The following is a 16,118-nucleotide window of genomic DNA, read 5'->3' as shown; positions in this document are numbered from 1 at the left end:
TTCGGAACTAATATTCAGTTCCCCTATCCCTAAGGACAATATCTTTTTTATACTACTTGCACAATCCATACAATAAGCATTATGAAACAGAGGTAGTAATCATTATCTTTCATACCATAATTAGTGCATGATTATCAATATATTTAATACATAATTACCATAATATTAATGTTGAAGCAAAAATATTAGCACATTTTTCAATACTCCCCTTGATGAGTTTTTTGGTCAACATGAACTTGAATCATCTTGAAGTACTATCTCTCTAACTTGTAAAATTAATTAGAACTCAAATCCTTTCCAAAATTCTTCAATAATTAATACTATATATGTTGATATACATATTATATATGTGTGTATGTTTTCAAGCACCATCTCTCACTTCCCTCTCTTCTTTCTTGAAATGTATATTTGAATCAGCTTGCTGTCATTTAGTATGCGTGTCTTTTCTTTTCTTTAAGTTAAAGGTGGTAGATTAAATATTTGTACCAAGATTAGGAGATTCATGAGAAAGTTCCTTCTCACTACCAAAAGATTACTCAATTTGTTTAATATTTCTTGGAGAAGATAAAGTTAGATGACTTTTTTTTTTTTTTTTTTTTTTTTTTGTACTTCACATGAGAGAAGAAGGAAGGGGTTCTCAAATTTTGAACTCTTGACCTTTTACTTTATTAGGCAAGAACTTGACCAGTAGGCTATTAGACTATCTATATATGGTAGCAGAGATCCAAAAATTGTGTTTGAATATTTCAGAGAATTCGTATTTACCAAATAAAAGCAAGTATTATATCTTAAAAGTTATTCTGTTCATTCATTATAAATAATAGCACCCAACTCAGATTTTTTCTCCGTAGTTGTAATGACAATTCTCTTTGTTGGGTTCATCAACAAGCTAACATAAGGCCTTCCCAATATGCTAGTTATGAAGTTTGGGATTCTATTCCTTGCTTGTTTGTATTCCTTTAATTTATCTTTTCAATGAAGTCCATTCTTAAGTTTTCAAAACCAAAAAAAAAAAAAAAAAAAAAAAAAAAAAAAAAATGCTATTCTCTTCATAAATTGCACTTTGCATATAATGATGGCAATAAGCCATCAGAAGAATATTTAAGATAAAAAATTAAAGAGCAGAAAATATTAGGCTGTGAAGGGGAAAAAAAAAATTTCAGGCATTGCAGTCTTTTTTGGCAATGTTCTTGCTTTCAGTTTCACAGACACAAAGTGAGTGACAAATTTAACGACTTGTAGTTCAGGAACAATAACTTATGTATCAAAATAATTGACAAATGCAGCTTTTTGTCCTAATCTTTATTGCCATATTTAGATATCCCTTTTTGAGGTTGCACTTAAAAAACTTCCCAATTATATTTTTTAACAAAATTTCCAGTATAAGAATCGAACAAGTAAATACCATCATCTTTTGCAGACCAAACACAGTTTCTAAAATTGCACATACGAAAAAACTGAGGCGCCGGCCAAAATACTTTAAACACGCCACCATACCGACGGTCATTATTCCAATTAAAGCTACACCAGAAACGTGTATTTATCCAAATGTTCAAACAAAACTTGAATTGAAGTTCTTGAGATGAAGTTAGCACGTGGTTGCCTAGATCATCATCAAGAGAGAAGCAGCGAAGATCAAGAACTAGATCGTAAGGCAAGTTGTTGATAATGTGCACATGGAATTCTGGAAAAATACAGAAACTAAAACAAGATTGATGATGCATAGCTAATGAGATTAGTGAAAGCAAAAACACCACAGAACTATTAAGAGCTCTACTCATTTTTTCTTTTGAGGTGAATGGAAATTGTTGTCATAATCATACTCCTTCTATACCATATAAAGGATTGGTTTCCATTTTTTTTTTTTTTTTTTTTGGTAATAGGGTTGGTTTCCATTTTTATTTGCACATTATTGTTGTTTTGTTTTCTTTTTTGGAAATAGATAATTTACTTAGCTGTCTATTGTGACCCCCCTATTTAATGGGATACATACAAAAAAAAAATAGTGCTTCAATGCTCAATAATGAATAATCTTCAAATAAACTAGTGTATATAGACAACTTAATTTGGAAATATTCCTATTACCCAACTTTATTTATTATCTTGATTATTATACTAAAATTTTCAATTTTCAATTAGTTCATAGATCGTTATTGTAAGTCCATATTAGGAAAAAATAAAGAAAGAAATGTAATACAATCATGTTAACTATTTTTCCTTAAACACGCAAGCTAAGACTATACAAATATATTAAATAAGAGTATTTAGGATAAGAGTTATTGGTAGTCTCTATCTTTGGCTTCCCCTTTTCTTTTTTACTTTTTTTCTCTCTGGGAAATTTTGCAATTCTTGAAATCTGTATTTGCATCTCCTTAATTGCTGTCATTTAGTATGCATGACTTTCTCCAACTTAAAAAGACTAGACTTTCTTTTATTTATAGGTAGATTAACTATTTGTACCCAGATTAGGAGATTCATGGAAAGGTTCCTTCTTTTTACAAAAAGATTACGTAAATATTTCCTAATTAGGATTAATTTACATTGCACAAGAGATCACTTGGAAGATAAAATTAGAAGATCAATAGAGTGTTAGCTTTTTAGATGCTCTGGTACGGTTTATTAAAGTTAAAACAAGTTTAAAAACGCTGATACTTATCAAAAATAGAAGCTTCAGCACCAAATTCTTAATTTTAGATAGAACTTGTGATATCACTCGATAGATAAAGCCCTGAAGCCACTCGATAGATTGATAGGAAATTAAAGAGAAAAGAAGAGAAACATGGATACAACTGTAAATAAATTGAATTTGAACCGAGCTCTCGCGAGCTTGAACTTGAGCATGACTCAATAAAAATATGCTCAAGTTCGGAAATTTGAGCTCGAGCTCAACTTGTTTAAGAATAACTAATTGACCTCTAAATTTGGCTCGGCCAGCTCGACTCGATAACTGTAAATAGTCGAGCTCAAAATCTATCAAATCAAAATAATGTTGTTTTAATGTATTTAATTAATTTTGGCTAACTAAGCTAGCTCATGAGCTCAGCTCAATAAAGTTGACTCGCAAGTTGGCTCGTGAACCTGGACTCAATAAAGCTAGTTCACGAACCTAATGAACTGATTCGAACTTGGCTCATTTATCAAACTAACTTAGTAGTTTAATTTGTTTGAACTCGACTCAATAAGCTTATCGAATTAACTCAAACAAATCTTTATTGAGTCTAAGTCTCGAGTAACTAACGAGTTGCTCAACTCATTTATAGCAAAATTCAGTTTATTATTTGGAATCTCCTTACAACTTATTTCTTACATTCTCTTCATGTTTCAAAATGCCTTGCACTAATTAACACCTATATATTGTGATGGATACCACGAATATAGACACCTAACATTAATTAATATTATTGTTAAGATATCATCTTTTAAATAATCATCATCTTCCATATATATAAGCCAGTATAGTAGTATTATTAGGGCCAGGTCCCTCTTGAAGGACCCATATTATTATATTAATTTTGCTGGGTTTAAACATGATAGGAGTAATATTAAGCATTTTGTATTTTCACATTAGCATTTTTCAATCTTCATACTAGTACTAGGCCTATGCCAGAGATAATGTTGAAATTGAAAAAAAAAAATAATATACAATTCGACTTTAATAAAAAAAAAATCATTTATAAAGATACAGAATTATGGATTTTTTTTTTTTTTTTTTTTTTTTTTTTTTGAGAGTTACAGCCTTATGTTGACCAAGTGGTGAATGTAAGAATGCCAAAGGAATTATAGTAGTTGATATACCTAATTAAAGGTTAAAGGTTACTTCAACGTTACAATTCATTTCGCCGTAAGAAATAAATATGTTTGAACTCATCGAATTAGCTTATAATAATTTGCTTAGTTGATATGAATTTTCTAGATAATTAATAATTAATAATTAATAATTATATTTATCAATATTGAGTTTTGGCTTAATATTATTTTCTGAAAATTATGAGATTGCTACTAAAATACAAATTATTTCAAATAAAATGAACATTGATGACACATATTGCCTAGAAAAGAAAATGAGAATCCGTGGATAAACACTCATGAGAATAACAACCACGAATCCGAAATCAGATTAGTCTCGCATCCAAGATAGGGCTAAATCAAGATAATAAGTTTTTCATTGCTAAAGCAAATGATGGATTGGTAATACTAAAACCTCCATCAACAACTAAATTCAGTCCACTCACATACTTGGACTCATCGCTCACCAAATAAACTGCGGCCTCAGCTATATCTTCTGGTTCGCACACAACCCCTTTCAAGTTCGCCACATGAGTAGTAATTGCTTCATTGATCTTTTCATCCTCTATCTCCATTAGTCCCATGGATTTCTTTAGCATTGGCGTTACAACTACAAATGGTGAAACAACATTCACTCTAATCCCATATTGACCCAATTCGACACTCAAGTTCTTGGCCAAACCAACTAAAGCATGTTTTGATACAGCATATGGATGCGGAGCTCCGGCGCTAGTCACCGCAGCAGCGCTCGAAGTAAACAGAATAGAACCCTTTTTCGCCGGAATCATAACCCTGGCGGCGTGTTTGGCTGATAAGAACCCGCCGAAGGTGTTGACATCTAAAACTCTTTTAAAATCTTCATTTTCTGTTCCTAAAATAGTGCTATCAGAAGTCCCTGAAATCGCAGCATTGCTAAACATAATATCGAGCTTTCCATACTTAGATACAGCTAAGTCCACTGCGTTTTTTACGTCGGAATCATTTGTTACATCACAATGGATATAAGAAATTATTTCTTCTAGACCAAGTTCTTTGCAAAGAGAAAGACCAAGATTATCCTGAACATCTGCGATAATGACCTTTGCTCCTTGTTCAACAAATAATCTCGCAGTACTTTCGCCTATTCCACTTGCTCCACCGGTGATCAAAGCTACCTTACCTTGTAGCCTGCAAGAAGAAGAAGAAGAAGAAGAAAGCAGTTAATTAAGAATTAAAAATAGATGAACTTGATTAATATCTGTATTTGATTCTATCACATCGCATGACCTTTTGGTAGATGAGGTTGAAGAAGAAACGTTGTTCATCTTGATATTGGATTAATAAAGGACAGAAAAAGAAATAAACAGGGACGAAGGATTTGAGTTATGCTTCAATATTGATTTGCCCTTGCAAGATTGGGAAATGTGTATGTATATATTACTTATATTGAAAACTATATGTTTGACTACGACAGTTATCAATTAATAAAATTAATTAATAGCAAGTAGAATTCATCTGGAATTAACAAATTAAAAAAATAAATAAATAAAGGATTATGTGAAGTCTTCCGTCGATATTAGAAATTCTCATTGCATATTTTTCCTTTACTACAAGTTATGTGATGCGTACTACCTTTTTAATATTATTATTGCCTTCGTTCCTAAATATTTGTTTCAATTACTTCTAAAAAAAAATAATTGACACGAGAAATTATCATGTTACAAAATATTTTTCATATTTACTCTTTGTATATGCCGAACACTTAATGCTCAATTTTTCGAAAATTTAATGTTTGGATATATTAAATTAAGGGTAATAAAATTAATTTACTCGATAATTTATTGTAATTTAGACAAATTTATTGATTTTCTGAAAAGACGTCAAATTCCAAACGTAACAAATATTTAGGAATAGAGATTGTATATTAGATGAAGTCAATTAAGTATTAATGATTTTGTATATATATGTTTTGAATTTGAATCTATGTTCAAATTAAATATACATTTATTGTTGGATAAATACAATCATTAATAAAAATGTCAAATTTTGATGCCATGTAATAATGGACAACATTTGAAAGGAAAAAAAAATACAATACAGGGAAAAGATAGTCATGGACTCCAAAAATAAAATTAGTCTCATGCTCAAAAAGACTCGAAAAAACTATTTGTTAAGATATTTGAAAAAATTTAGGAGAAGTAAGAGGAGGCTAATTATAATAGTAGAATTAAAAAAAATTAAGACTTTCGTTTATTTCTTGAAAGTTCTTTTACGGAAACATACGAATGTAAAGATATTTGAAAATGAAATTACACACGTCCCATGGTTAATTTCAAATCTATATACTCGAATTGGGCTTTTCTTTTGTGGCATTTGCAATGAATTGATAGTTTTCGAAATTCAATTTTGATGGGTTTTGTTTGTTGTGCAAAAAAGAAACATTTAATACGTTATTTGGTCTAACTGGTCTGCGATATCAGATCCAAAACAACGCATTCAAATTGTTCGATTGACAAAAAGTAAAAGATTAGAATGTAAAAGCTTCGAGAAGAGTTTGACATTGGACTATTCTTCAATTACGAACGTCTTTGACTTAGTCAAGTTCAACCAGCAAGATCAAAGATTTACATGAGACAAGAGAAAAAAGAAAGAAAGAAAAGAAACCGGATCGGAAGCAATTGATAATATAACTAATGTTATCCAAACATTCATCATCATGCCTTGGATTTATCGTCCCCAACTTTAATGATTGGAGTAGTTATCTCATCAAAACGGAATTTATACACTATACTCAACAGAAACATAAAAATCAAAATCAAGTTAGAATTAATATGATCAAGCTAAAAGCAACCTACCATCCATATTTTAAATAGATATATATTACTCTCTTCCTGTTTAAAGTTTTTAGACGGTCATTAAAAAAATAATTAATTCTCTTACATTATAACAAAATCAAGGGTAATTTAACCATATAATCTTTATCTTACATTATTACTCGTATCTAACATCTAGGATAGAAACATGACAAATATTTTAGAGTACTCGTGCCACTCCGATCCGTTTAATAAAAGTACATGTAGTTATAAATGGGCTTGGGATGGATATGAGTATAGTTCAATGGGTACCTGCTACTTGTTACCCGCTATATTAAACGTGTTTGGTCATGGGTACCAACAAATATCCCTACTTATTTATTAGTAAAAAATGTATTTTAAAGGAATAAATGTCAATTTGGTCCCTAAACTTATTTAACAGAATTAAAAGATCAGATTTGACCTTTTGGGCCAATTTAGCTCTAGAACTTGTATAAAATAGTTAAAAAGATTCGATTTCACTTTTTAAGCTAATTTAACCCTTGAACTTGTTTTAATTCTTATAAATTAATAATTGATTTAATTTAATATAATTGATTTTTATCGCTTTTTGTATACACTAAGAACACTCATATTAAACTTTTTCAACACTTCTGAATATCAATTTAAAATCCATAAAAACATCATTTCTTGTAATATAATAAATTTATAAACATGCATCATAACTTTGATTTATTCAACATGAAAATGCATAAGTTTCATAAGCGATAACCTAATAATAGAGGTTAATTTTAAAATGTTTAAAATCAATACATATTTATAAACTCAAAATCATCAATCAAGGTAAAGAGAGATACAATATATTTCATATATCATTTTTCTATATTTTATAATTAATTAATTTTTCAATAAATTAGTCAGCTCGATCCCAACTACAGTTTTAGTAAATGTCTAAATAATGATATTCACATTATAAGTACAATAAAAAATTAGAGCTTCAATTAACTCAAATATCAAATATGATTTTTTAATCATTTTAAATAACTTCAGGGGTTAAATTGACCTAAAAAGTAAAATCGGTTCTTTTTAATCATTTTATACAAGTTCAATAGCTAAATTGGCTCAAAAGGTCAAATCTAACTTTTTTTTTTATCTTATTAAATAAGTTCAGAGATAAAATTGAACTTTATTCCTATTTTCAAGAAGCTCGAATTTGAATAGTTTAAAATTTGCAAATAATATATCTGTTGAAGTGGTACTTTAAACGAGTTTAAGACGGATACGGATAGTAAAATTTTAAACAAGTTCGGATACGGATATTTAAACGGATTTGGGACGGATACGGATAGTTAAACTTTAAACAAGTTCAGATATGGGTACTTAAATTGATTTAGGACGAGTGCAGATAGAAAAATTTTGAACAAATACGGGTACGGGTAACTTAAAATTCATGGATACCCGCTCGGCTTTCATCTCTGTTCACATCATTATATTGTATCTAATATAAATAAATGTAAAATTCGAAAATGATCATTTATTACTCCTTAAAACACTCAAAATTATTTATATTTTAAAACAAAATTATTATCCTAAAACAACTTATATTTTGAGATGGAAGAAGTAACATGTTCCGTTAATTAATTCAAATATATAACGGAATAGATTAGATTTTTCCTTTGATAATTGAAAGTCCATTTTTTTTTTTTTTTTTTGGGGTCTAAAATGGCTCAAAATATTTTCTCTATAAAAATATAATGAGAGAGAGAGAGTAAAGGTAAAATTATACAATAAAACTTGTTTTTACATATGGCATGAGATGGTTCCACAGGGCAAAAGCGTTATATAATTCTTTTTTCTCTGTTTGTCTTATAGTCTAGGCCCATGATCAACTCCTATATGATCTAATGGGTCTACCTTTACTTCAGAAAATATAACAATCGAGCACTTTCAGGCTTTGGGCTAATATCTCAAACAAATAGGCCCAACACAACTCAATTAGGGCCTCATTTTCCTTAATTCAGATAAATACCCATATTACAAATGGACCATATTAGACTCTCCCATATATAAACAAAAACCCTAACCCTAACCCTAACTGCCTGCATCTCAATCTTCGTCTGCATCTCTTTGCACGCCCACTCACACACCCGAACCCACACGCAGAAATCCTCTCTGATTCAGGAAAATGGGTCGCGTCCGTACGAAGACAGTGAAGAAATCCTCTCGCCAAGTGATAGAGCGCTACTACTCGCGCATGACTCTTGATTTTCACACCAACAAGAAGATTCTTGAAGAGGTCGCCATCATCCCTTCAAAGCGTCTCCGCAACAAGATTGCGGGGTTTTCTACCCATCTCATGAAACGGATCCAAAAGGGTCCGGTTCGCGGGATCTCACTCAAGCTTCAAGAGGAAGAGCGCGAGCGCCGCATGGACTTTGTACCTGATGTCTCTGCCATCAAGACTGATCAGATTGAGGTCGATAAGGAGACTATTGACATGCTTGCTGCTTTGGGCATGAGTGATATTCCTGGGATTCTCCAAGTCGAACCGGCTGCTGCGCCTGCGACCCAGTTCGTGTTTGGGAGAGGTGGTGCTGGTGGCAGACCTGGTGGAAGGTTTTAAAAACTTTTTAGGAAAGTCTTGTTTTTATTTCGTTATATGTTGTGTTTCTCGACTATGGATGCTTAATTGTGACTTTAGTTAAAAATGCTTCTTTGGAGAAATTTTTGCGTTATCATTGGTGAGTATTATCGATTTTTAAAATATTTGGTCACATTTTGTTCTATACTAATTTTTTATTGGGATGGATGTTTCTTATTTATACTTGCTATTGGTTAACCAGTGTGATTAGTTTGTCAGCAGAATAACTGATGAGAATACACCTTAGTTTTAGTTTATTGGTTTACATAGTTTGGTGATGAAAATCATGTTTTGTGTTTTAGTGTATGCTTACTGTTTGCTTGTGATAGAATATAGTCTTTTGGGTCGAATAATTCCTAGTTGGGGATAGAATAGTCATGGGAATAACCATTATTTACATTCAGGTTTACAATGGCTTCTGTGTTTCAGTTTTTGTTCTTTTTGTTGAATAGTTGAATGGTGGATGAGATCATCTTCTTTAACGGAATACTTTAGGCCAAGCTTGTTTGGTATTCAATAATAGAATTTAATGTAATTTAATTAAATGCATCTACATTCTATTATGCTTGAGTGTTTTATATGGATTATTTTCTGGATAGCTTTTTAAGTAGTGAATGATTTCCAGTTGCTATTGCACTTTCAATGCCCAAAGCTCCTTTTTGAAATTACTTTGAATGTGTTTGAAGGAAATAGTAATGTAAATTGATCAACGATGTGATGGAGGGTTTTAAAGATTTAACCAGTGAGCAAGTTTAGTCATTGGATTAAAGTCATCAGGTTTAGTCTTGTTATGCAGAGCAACAAGTCACTGGGACAAGTATAAGCAATTTTTTTAATGAAAAAAAGGTTTGATAAGAAAATATGGTACCAAGTTCTCAGCCAAAACAAAGATAAATGTTACTCATTCAATCCATAAGTATAAGTCGATTTGTTGAATTCATGAGAAACAAAGCTTAAAAAATAAAAGATTAGTTATTTAATTAGTTGAATTCAATTGAAAAAATGCGCTAAATTCAAAATGTCTCTTTGAAATGCTAAAGTGTTTTATGTTACCCGAAATTAATAGAGATAGAATTGACTTGGCAAAAAAAAAACCGATTAAAAATAACTCAAAAACTATTGTCGAATTGAACTTAAATTCATTAAAATTATTAATATAAGAGTAATTTAATTAAATTAATGAACTTTTTATTATAAATTAGATGAATTTTTTATTCTCTTAATCATAGTGTAAAAACCTTAAAGATTTATATTCACACGGACCGAGGGAATATTTGACAGGAAACATCTAGTTTCGAGTGCTGGAAAGGCAATTACATAAAAAGAGGCTGTTAAAACCTATCTAAACAAATAGCCACAACAAATTCAATCCCGTAATGTCAATCATGCAAGACTATTACTCAAATACATACGATAAATTCAACCACATATAATGTCAATCATGCAAGATTTTTATACTGAAATATAGACAAAACATCTTATCACATTTCATGTATGATGCACTTGGGTACCACGTACAAGTCAACAAGATCAACTTACAACAGTTGATTTCTTTGGGATTGCAAACAACTACATACAGCTGAAAAGCTCACCAGATTTATTCGCTTGAATTTGCAAGCCCTACCATGTTGAGCATGTGGCGATCCTCCTTGAACCTCTCCAACACTGTACCTTTCAGGGCATCCTGCTTTTCTTGCTGTATTCCTTTTTGAACAACTCCCCAGCATTCTATAACTTCTGGAATTATATGACTGGTCTTTGACAATGGTGGGCTGCCAAATGTGGTGCAAGTAAAGGTGTGTCCCAAATCAAAACTTGCCGAAAGGAAGAGGCCGAAGTGATTTACACGTCCACCAAAACCAATGCCATTTGGTATGCTTTCTGAAGAAAAATTCACAGCACACTGGGCAGAAAAAATGCAATGTTAATTTCTCAATACAAAATAGCTTGCTTCGAACTACAAGAGACATAAATCAGGTCTTCACCTCCAATATATGCATAAAAGCATGAAACAATATAAAATACCACTAAAAAGTCAAAACACAATTCAATTCGCAAGCATTTGTCATATTCAAACTTGGGTCAATGGAATGTTTAAAATACTATCATCCAATTTAACTTCACTCGATCACTGTTAAAATTTTAGGTAAATTTGTTTACTAGTCTTAAATTGAAACTTGAATAACTCTAATAAAGCTCAAGATTAGTATTTTCTTTATTCATAACTAAGGCAAACAGCAAGAATCAAATATTATTATTTAAATATTTTATATTCAAATATATTCAAATTAAATATAACAATTAAAATATTCGGTTAGGCTCACCACTTGAGTTAGATCTTGCCAATATTTTAATCAAGTTCAAATATTTTGCAAGCTGCATTTTAGTAGGACTAAGAGTAATTTTACTTATTCATATCTAGGGGCACGAGGCAAGGCAAGCCTAGTTTTGCTAGCTTAAGCTTGACTCATTAATAAACAAGCTGAATTAAACTGAATATCGTCAAGCTTGTTTAAAGCTCACGAATCTAAACAAGCTTAATCAAGTTAAAACTTTTCTAATCACTTTACATATGAATTTGATAATTCATAAATTTATTCAAGAACTAAAACATCTTACCTTTTTTTTTTTTTTTTTTTACAATAATGTGTAAACTTTAATTATTATACTACTGAAAATTACAATTTGGCAAACAATTTTTAAAAAGTATATTTATGCATAAAATAACATAAATACAAATACATAATCTTATATATATGATTAAATTAACACACGCGTATAAAGAAACTGAGCTTTTCTTAGCTCAAGTTTGGTTCATTTATTAAACAAGCTTAAAAATACAAGCTCAGGCAAGCTTTTATTGAGCAGAGCTCCGATCAGCTCAGAATCAGGTCAGCTCATTTGTAGCCCTATTTCTACCCCTACTTATCTCAAGTTTGAGATCCATATTACTCCATTTCCAAAGTAACCAAGTCAAGGATCAAATAATGTTCAAACTTGATAGCACTTAATGATCAAACATTTAACAAATTTTAAGTGATCAAACTTCAAACAATATTTCATTATCAATTGCTGAAGGAAAATCAAGATGGTTAGATTTAGGATCACTCGAAAAAAAAAAAAAAAAACTAATATTGAAGCCCAAGAAAGGGGAAACTAATACTTCAAAATTTGCATCCTCTCCAGCACCCCCTAAGCCCTGTCCCACCAAAAAAATGTAGTATAAAAAAAACATAGTATCTACATGATTATGCTTTTAGTGTACATAAGGACTTCGAGTCAAAATATTTTCTGGTTTCTGACATAAAGTCCTTTATATTGTGGAAGATACATTCTCAACTCTCAAAAGCAGATCCTAGGTAACATAAATATTGCTAGCATGGGCACTAACCCACATAAATCGTTTTCTTTTTTCTTTTGTGTTAGTATTTTGTTCTTGTAAACCCAAATATGGAACAGTCACAACCAGAGAACTCAAAGACACATATGAATGTAAACATACCCATTGAACATTGTTGTTTGCTCCAGTAGGCTTGAAAATTGAAGCCTTAGGGTATAGCTGAAAGAGAAAAGACTTCATGTCACCATAGAAATCACCGTGCCTGTCCCAAGGCTGAGAAGCATAACCTCCATTTATGCAGTCTTCTTTATCCTTAATAATCAGAACAGTTGGCCCTTCACCATTTCTGCAGTTCAATTAAAAAATTATCCAATCCACTTCTATGTAGAAAACAGTTCCACCAACTGAGAAACTGAAATAAAATTAGGAAATATTTTAAATGCTAAGTTTCTATGTTTAAAAAAGGAACTCAAAGATAAAAGACACATGAACATCATCAGTGAATAAATATTAGAGTAGTTTCCAGAGCATGTACTTACTAATTGCATATACTTCGGATAAAACAAAGGATGGGAATAAGGAATGGAGTACGGAATGTAATGGAATGGAATGGGGAATAGGATTTTTATTCATGTGTTTAGTGTACAACACCGAATAGAAAGGAATAGATGGGAAATTAGTTAAAGACTAAAATACCCTTTATTTTATTAAACGAAATAGAGAAATGGAATACCCAAATGATAAAAGATAGGGGCAAATATGGTGTTCAAAAATGTAGTCATATGGAATTGGGATTCAAAGGGAGTGGCTAAGAACCCCAATTCCTTAACTTATTCCAAAATCCATTACCAATTCCAAGCCTTAATTGCCACTGAACAAGGAATTTGGGAATAGAAATTCCACTCCCATTCCTATTCAGTGCACTAAACATGACCTAAGTACATTATGTAAAGATATTTTGTCATGTACAGCCTCTTAGAATACTAGCTATATCAATTGCATTGAGCACATGTTATGTAGTCTCAGAGATCAGAATGCATTTAAAAGCCATGATTATTAACATGAACTATGATGAAACATATAGAATCTTGAACATCATTTGCAATATCAGATCCAGATATCCCATCACTTATGAAGAGCCTAACTAATAAATATTACAATATCAGCATTGACACAAAAGAAGAATCCCAGTTATTGAGATCAGACCAAGTTCAACCAACAGACATGGAATATGCTGTATGGAATTTAAATTTCATTTCAAAAGAAAAGCATCCCCACATGGAATCTAAGCTAAACAGCCTGCCAAGGATGCATCTCAGATATTTATACCCATCTTTCTAAGATGCAATTAATGAAGCTCAGAAAGCTAAATTTAAATCCGAAGTGGATGAACTTGCAGATATAGAAGCATATTTTGTCTCAGGGGATTAATGAGCAAACAGTCGAATGAGGGATTAATGAGCAAACAGTCGAATGGATTCACATAGATAAGATTATTGTATTGAAAGAAACAAACCACTTACGATACACTGCCCAGGAATGTGTTGAAACTTAGGCCATTAACAGCACTATGGTACAAAAGTTTCCACTGCTCCAACTCATGCTGAGAAAGAGCTCCTCCTATATGCCAAGCATATTCCTTCTTCAATAGTATCAAATTAGGATCAATATTTTCTCCATGCACCAAGTGAGGAACTTCAGAACCAGGCCTTCCTGCAAACCAGTTACAGTTAAAAAATTTGAAGAATCAAATGCAACTCATTATTTAAGAATCAATCACACCTCATTTTATACTTTTCATTCACTTGACTAAATTATGATCACCAAAGTACTTCATTTATCAGGTCTGCAAATGGAAATGGTAATGTAAATTTCACCCAGGGACAAGTGATACATATCATCATTGTGAACAATATTTCTAGGCATTCCAAGTATTCACATAAACCACGGTTTTGCTACTAGAACTCTATGTTTTGCAATTATAAAGTTCTACACTGACAACCTTTCATTACCCAAAAATATGACACATTTCGCCAAATGAAATGATGCTTTTAATTCCTAACGAATCTAAACCAAATTTAGAGATACCAAGATAATTTTATGAAGGACTTCCATAAGCCCCTATGTTAAAGGAAAACAATCACACCATGAAGTATAACTAAAGATCACTAAGTCATTGATATAAAGCCAATCATTAAAAAGGACTTGAAAATGCAAGGTGATTAGACAAATGGAGAAAGATGGATAACCTGCTTCAGGTGGAATCAACAAACTTCCCAGGAACTTCCTAACTGATGGGAGAAGACCAGACCAAACTCTGAAATCCTCAAAAGACATACTTTTCTCTGCAGATCCTTGAACATCATTCGAAAAAGTTGCAGCATTAAGAAATACATTAGCAACATCATGACACAAACTTGAACCATCTTCATTAACTTTCAGGGAAAAAACACTCTTCAAAACCGCAATTAGAACAGACTCTATATCAGACCTGACAACAAATTTCCAAATGTTATACACATCAACACAACTAAACAAACAATACAGCGAAAAGAATCTACTTTACACAAGAAGTAAAATCATAAAACTCAACCGTCAAATTAGTAGCGAAAGCAATTCATAGCAGGCTTATGCTCTATACCTTGCAAATAGGGCTAGTCAAAATAAACATTATAATACCTTCCCAAAACACTATCATCTGTTACATCCAGTAATTGAAAAATAAACTCATCAATCTCATCTTTTGTTCCTTTCTCATAAATGCTCTGCACATGGATAAATAAATAACAAAGTTAAGTACTTATACAATTACAAATCAGAAGCGGTCAAATTTGAATTCTTACCTTAGCAATCACAAGGTCCTCGAAGGTAAGTTTCCCATCTTTTCGTTTCTGGGTAACTAAATCGAACAATCTCTCTCCTAGAGGACCTTTCAATTCAAAAAATGCCTAAACTAACAAAAACACCTATTAGTATCCACAACTGCAAAAGATTGATTATTTATCAAATTGGTAGCCAGAACTTAATACAGAGAAGAAGAAATCAATTGACCTGAAAAACAGGGAGGGATACATATTGACCATTACTCTCTGATTTGGTGGCCAGAGAAACGAATAGTGATTTGAGGTCATCCAGTTCATGTGGAGTAAAAGCTCTGTAGTCAAACTAAAATTGCTCACCTATAAGCATATGTGTGCGGAAAGAGAAAGAGAGATTCTTTTAGCGAGAGAAACCTGGTGGCAGAAGCGAAGCGAGGATTCGCCGCGGGCGACTGAGCATTTCCCATTTCCGATTTCTTTCCGGTCACTAAAACATTATTTTCACTTCTTACTACATATATATGATTAGCTTTGGCTTTTAAATAGACGACCTCGTACTTTACCATAATTTCACACGGACCCCATACCGACTGCTTATTGTTCATTCATGTACGTATATTTCGTAGCTACATATAATTTATTGATAATAAAAAAAATAATTGCATAAATTGTTATCCCGAATACACTCTCCATTCACTTTTATATTTCGATTTAAAATTTTTATATAATAATAAAAAAAT

General features: G+C 31.6%; 3 protein-coding genes across 3 annotated transcripts; 1 reads left to right on the top strand and 2 right to left on the bottom strand.

Moving 5' to 3' along the window:
• Window positions 1–3,971: 3,971 nt before the first annotated feature.
• On the bottom strand, window positions 3,972–5,164 carry LOC105635852 (short chain aldehyde dehydrogenase 1). Its single transcript, XM_012218976.3, has 2 exons — window positions 5,053–5,164; window positions 3,972–4,953 (listed from the first exon to the last, which is right to left on the bottom strand). The coding sequence occupies exons 1-2, from the start codon at window positions 5,088–5,090 to the stop codon at window positions 4,146–4,148; spliced, it is 846 nt and encodes a 281-aa protein (XP_012074366.1). The 5' UTR covers window positions 5,091–5,164; the 3' UTR covers window positions 3,972–4,145.
• Window positions 5,165–8,651: 3,487 nt separating this feature from the next.
• Window positions 8,652–9,302, top strand: LOC105635851 (small ribosomal subunit protein eS17w). Its single transcript, XM_012218975.4, has one exon. It carries the CDS (start codon window positions 8,764–8,766, stop codon window positions 9,199–9,201), a length of 438 nt encoding a protein of 145 aa, XP_012074365.1. The 5' UTR covers window positions 8,652–8,763; the 3' UTR covers window positions 9,202–9,302.
• A 1,291-nt stretch (window positions 9,303–10,593) lies between these two features.
• LOC105635849 (TLD-domain containing nucleolar protein) lies at window positions 10,594–15,903 on the bottom strand. Its single transcript, XM_012218974.4, has 8 exons — window positions 15,793–15,903; window positions 15,611–15,713; window positions 15,403–15,507; window positions 15,239–15,324; window positions 14,809–15,050; window positions 14,083–14,272; window positions 12,722–12,905; window positions 10,594–11,122 (listed from the first exon to the last, which is right to left on the bottom strand). Exons 1-8 carry the CDS (start codon window positions 15,843–15,845, stop codon window positions 10,817–10,819), a joined length of 1,269 nt encoding a protein of 422 aa, XP_012074364.1. The 5' UTR covers window positions 15,846–15,903; the 3' UTR covers window positions 10,594–10,816.
• Between the last annotated feature and the right edge of the window lie 215 nt (window positions 15,904–16,118).

Source organism: Jatropha curcas, chromosome 2 (assembly GCF_041381405.1).
Source record: "Jatropha curcas cultivar XTBG-Jc1 chromosome 2, XTBG_Jcur_1.0, whole genome shotgun sequence".
NCBI lineage: Eukaryota > Viridiplantae > Streptophyta > Magnoliopsida > Malpighiales > Euphorbiaceae > Jatropha > Jatropha curcas.
The sequence above is the reverse complement of the archived record's forward strand: the minus strand, read 5'-3'. Positions and strand labels throughout refer to the sequence as shown.

Excerpts from the sequence above, each read along its gene's own strand:
- LOC105635852 (XM_012218976.3), bottom strand. The coding sequence starts at position 5,090 with ATGAACAACGTTTCTTCTTCAACCTCATCTACCAAAAG. Across the intron at positions 4,954-5,052 it reads TCAACCTCATCTACCAAAAG|GCTACAAGGTAAGGTAGCTT; the intron begins GTCATGCGATGT and ends TTCTTCTTGCAG.
- LOC105635851 (XM_012218975.4), top strand. The coding sequence starts at position 8,764 with ATGGGTCGCGTCCGTACGAAGACAGTGAAGAAATCCTCTCGCCAAGTG.
- LOC105635849 (XM_012218974.4), bottom strand. The coding sequence starts at position 15,845 with ATGGGAAATGCTCAGTCGCCCGCGGCGAATCCTCGCTTCGCTTCTGCC. Across the intron at positions 15,508-15,610 it reads TATCCCTCCCTGTTTTTCAG|GCATTTTTTGAATTGAAAGG; the intron begins GTCAATTGATTT and ends TTGTTAGTTTAG. Across the intron at positions 12,906-14,082 it reads ACATTCCTGGGCAGTGTATC|AAATGGTGAAGGGCCAACTG; the intron begins GTAAGTGGTTTG and ends ATTGAACTGCAG.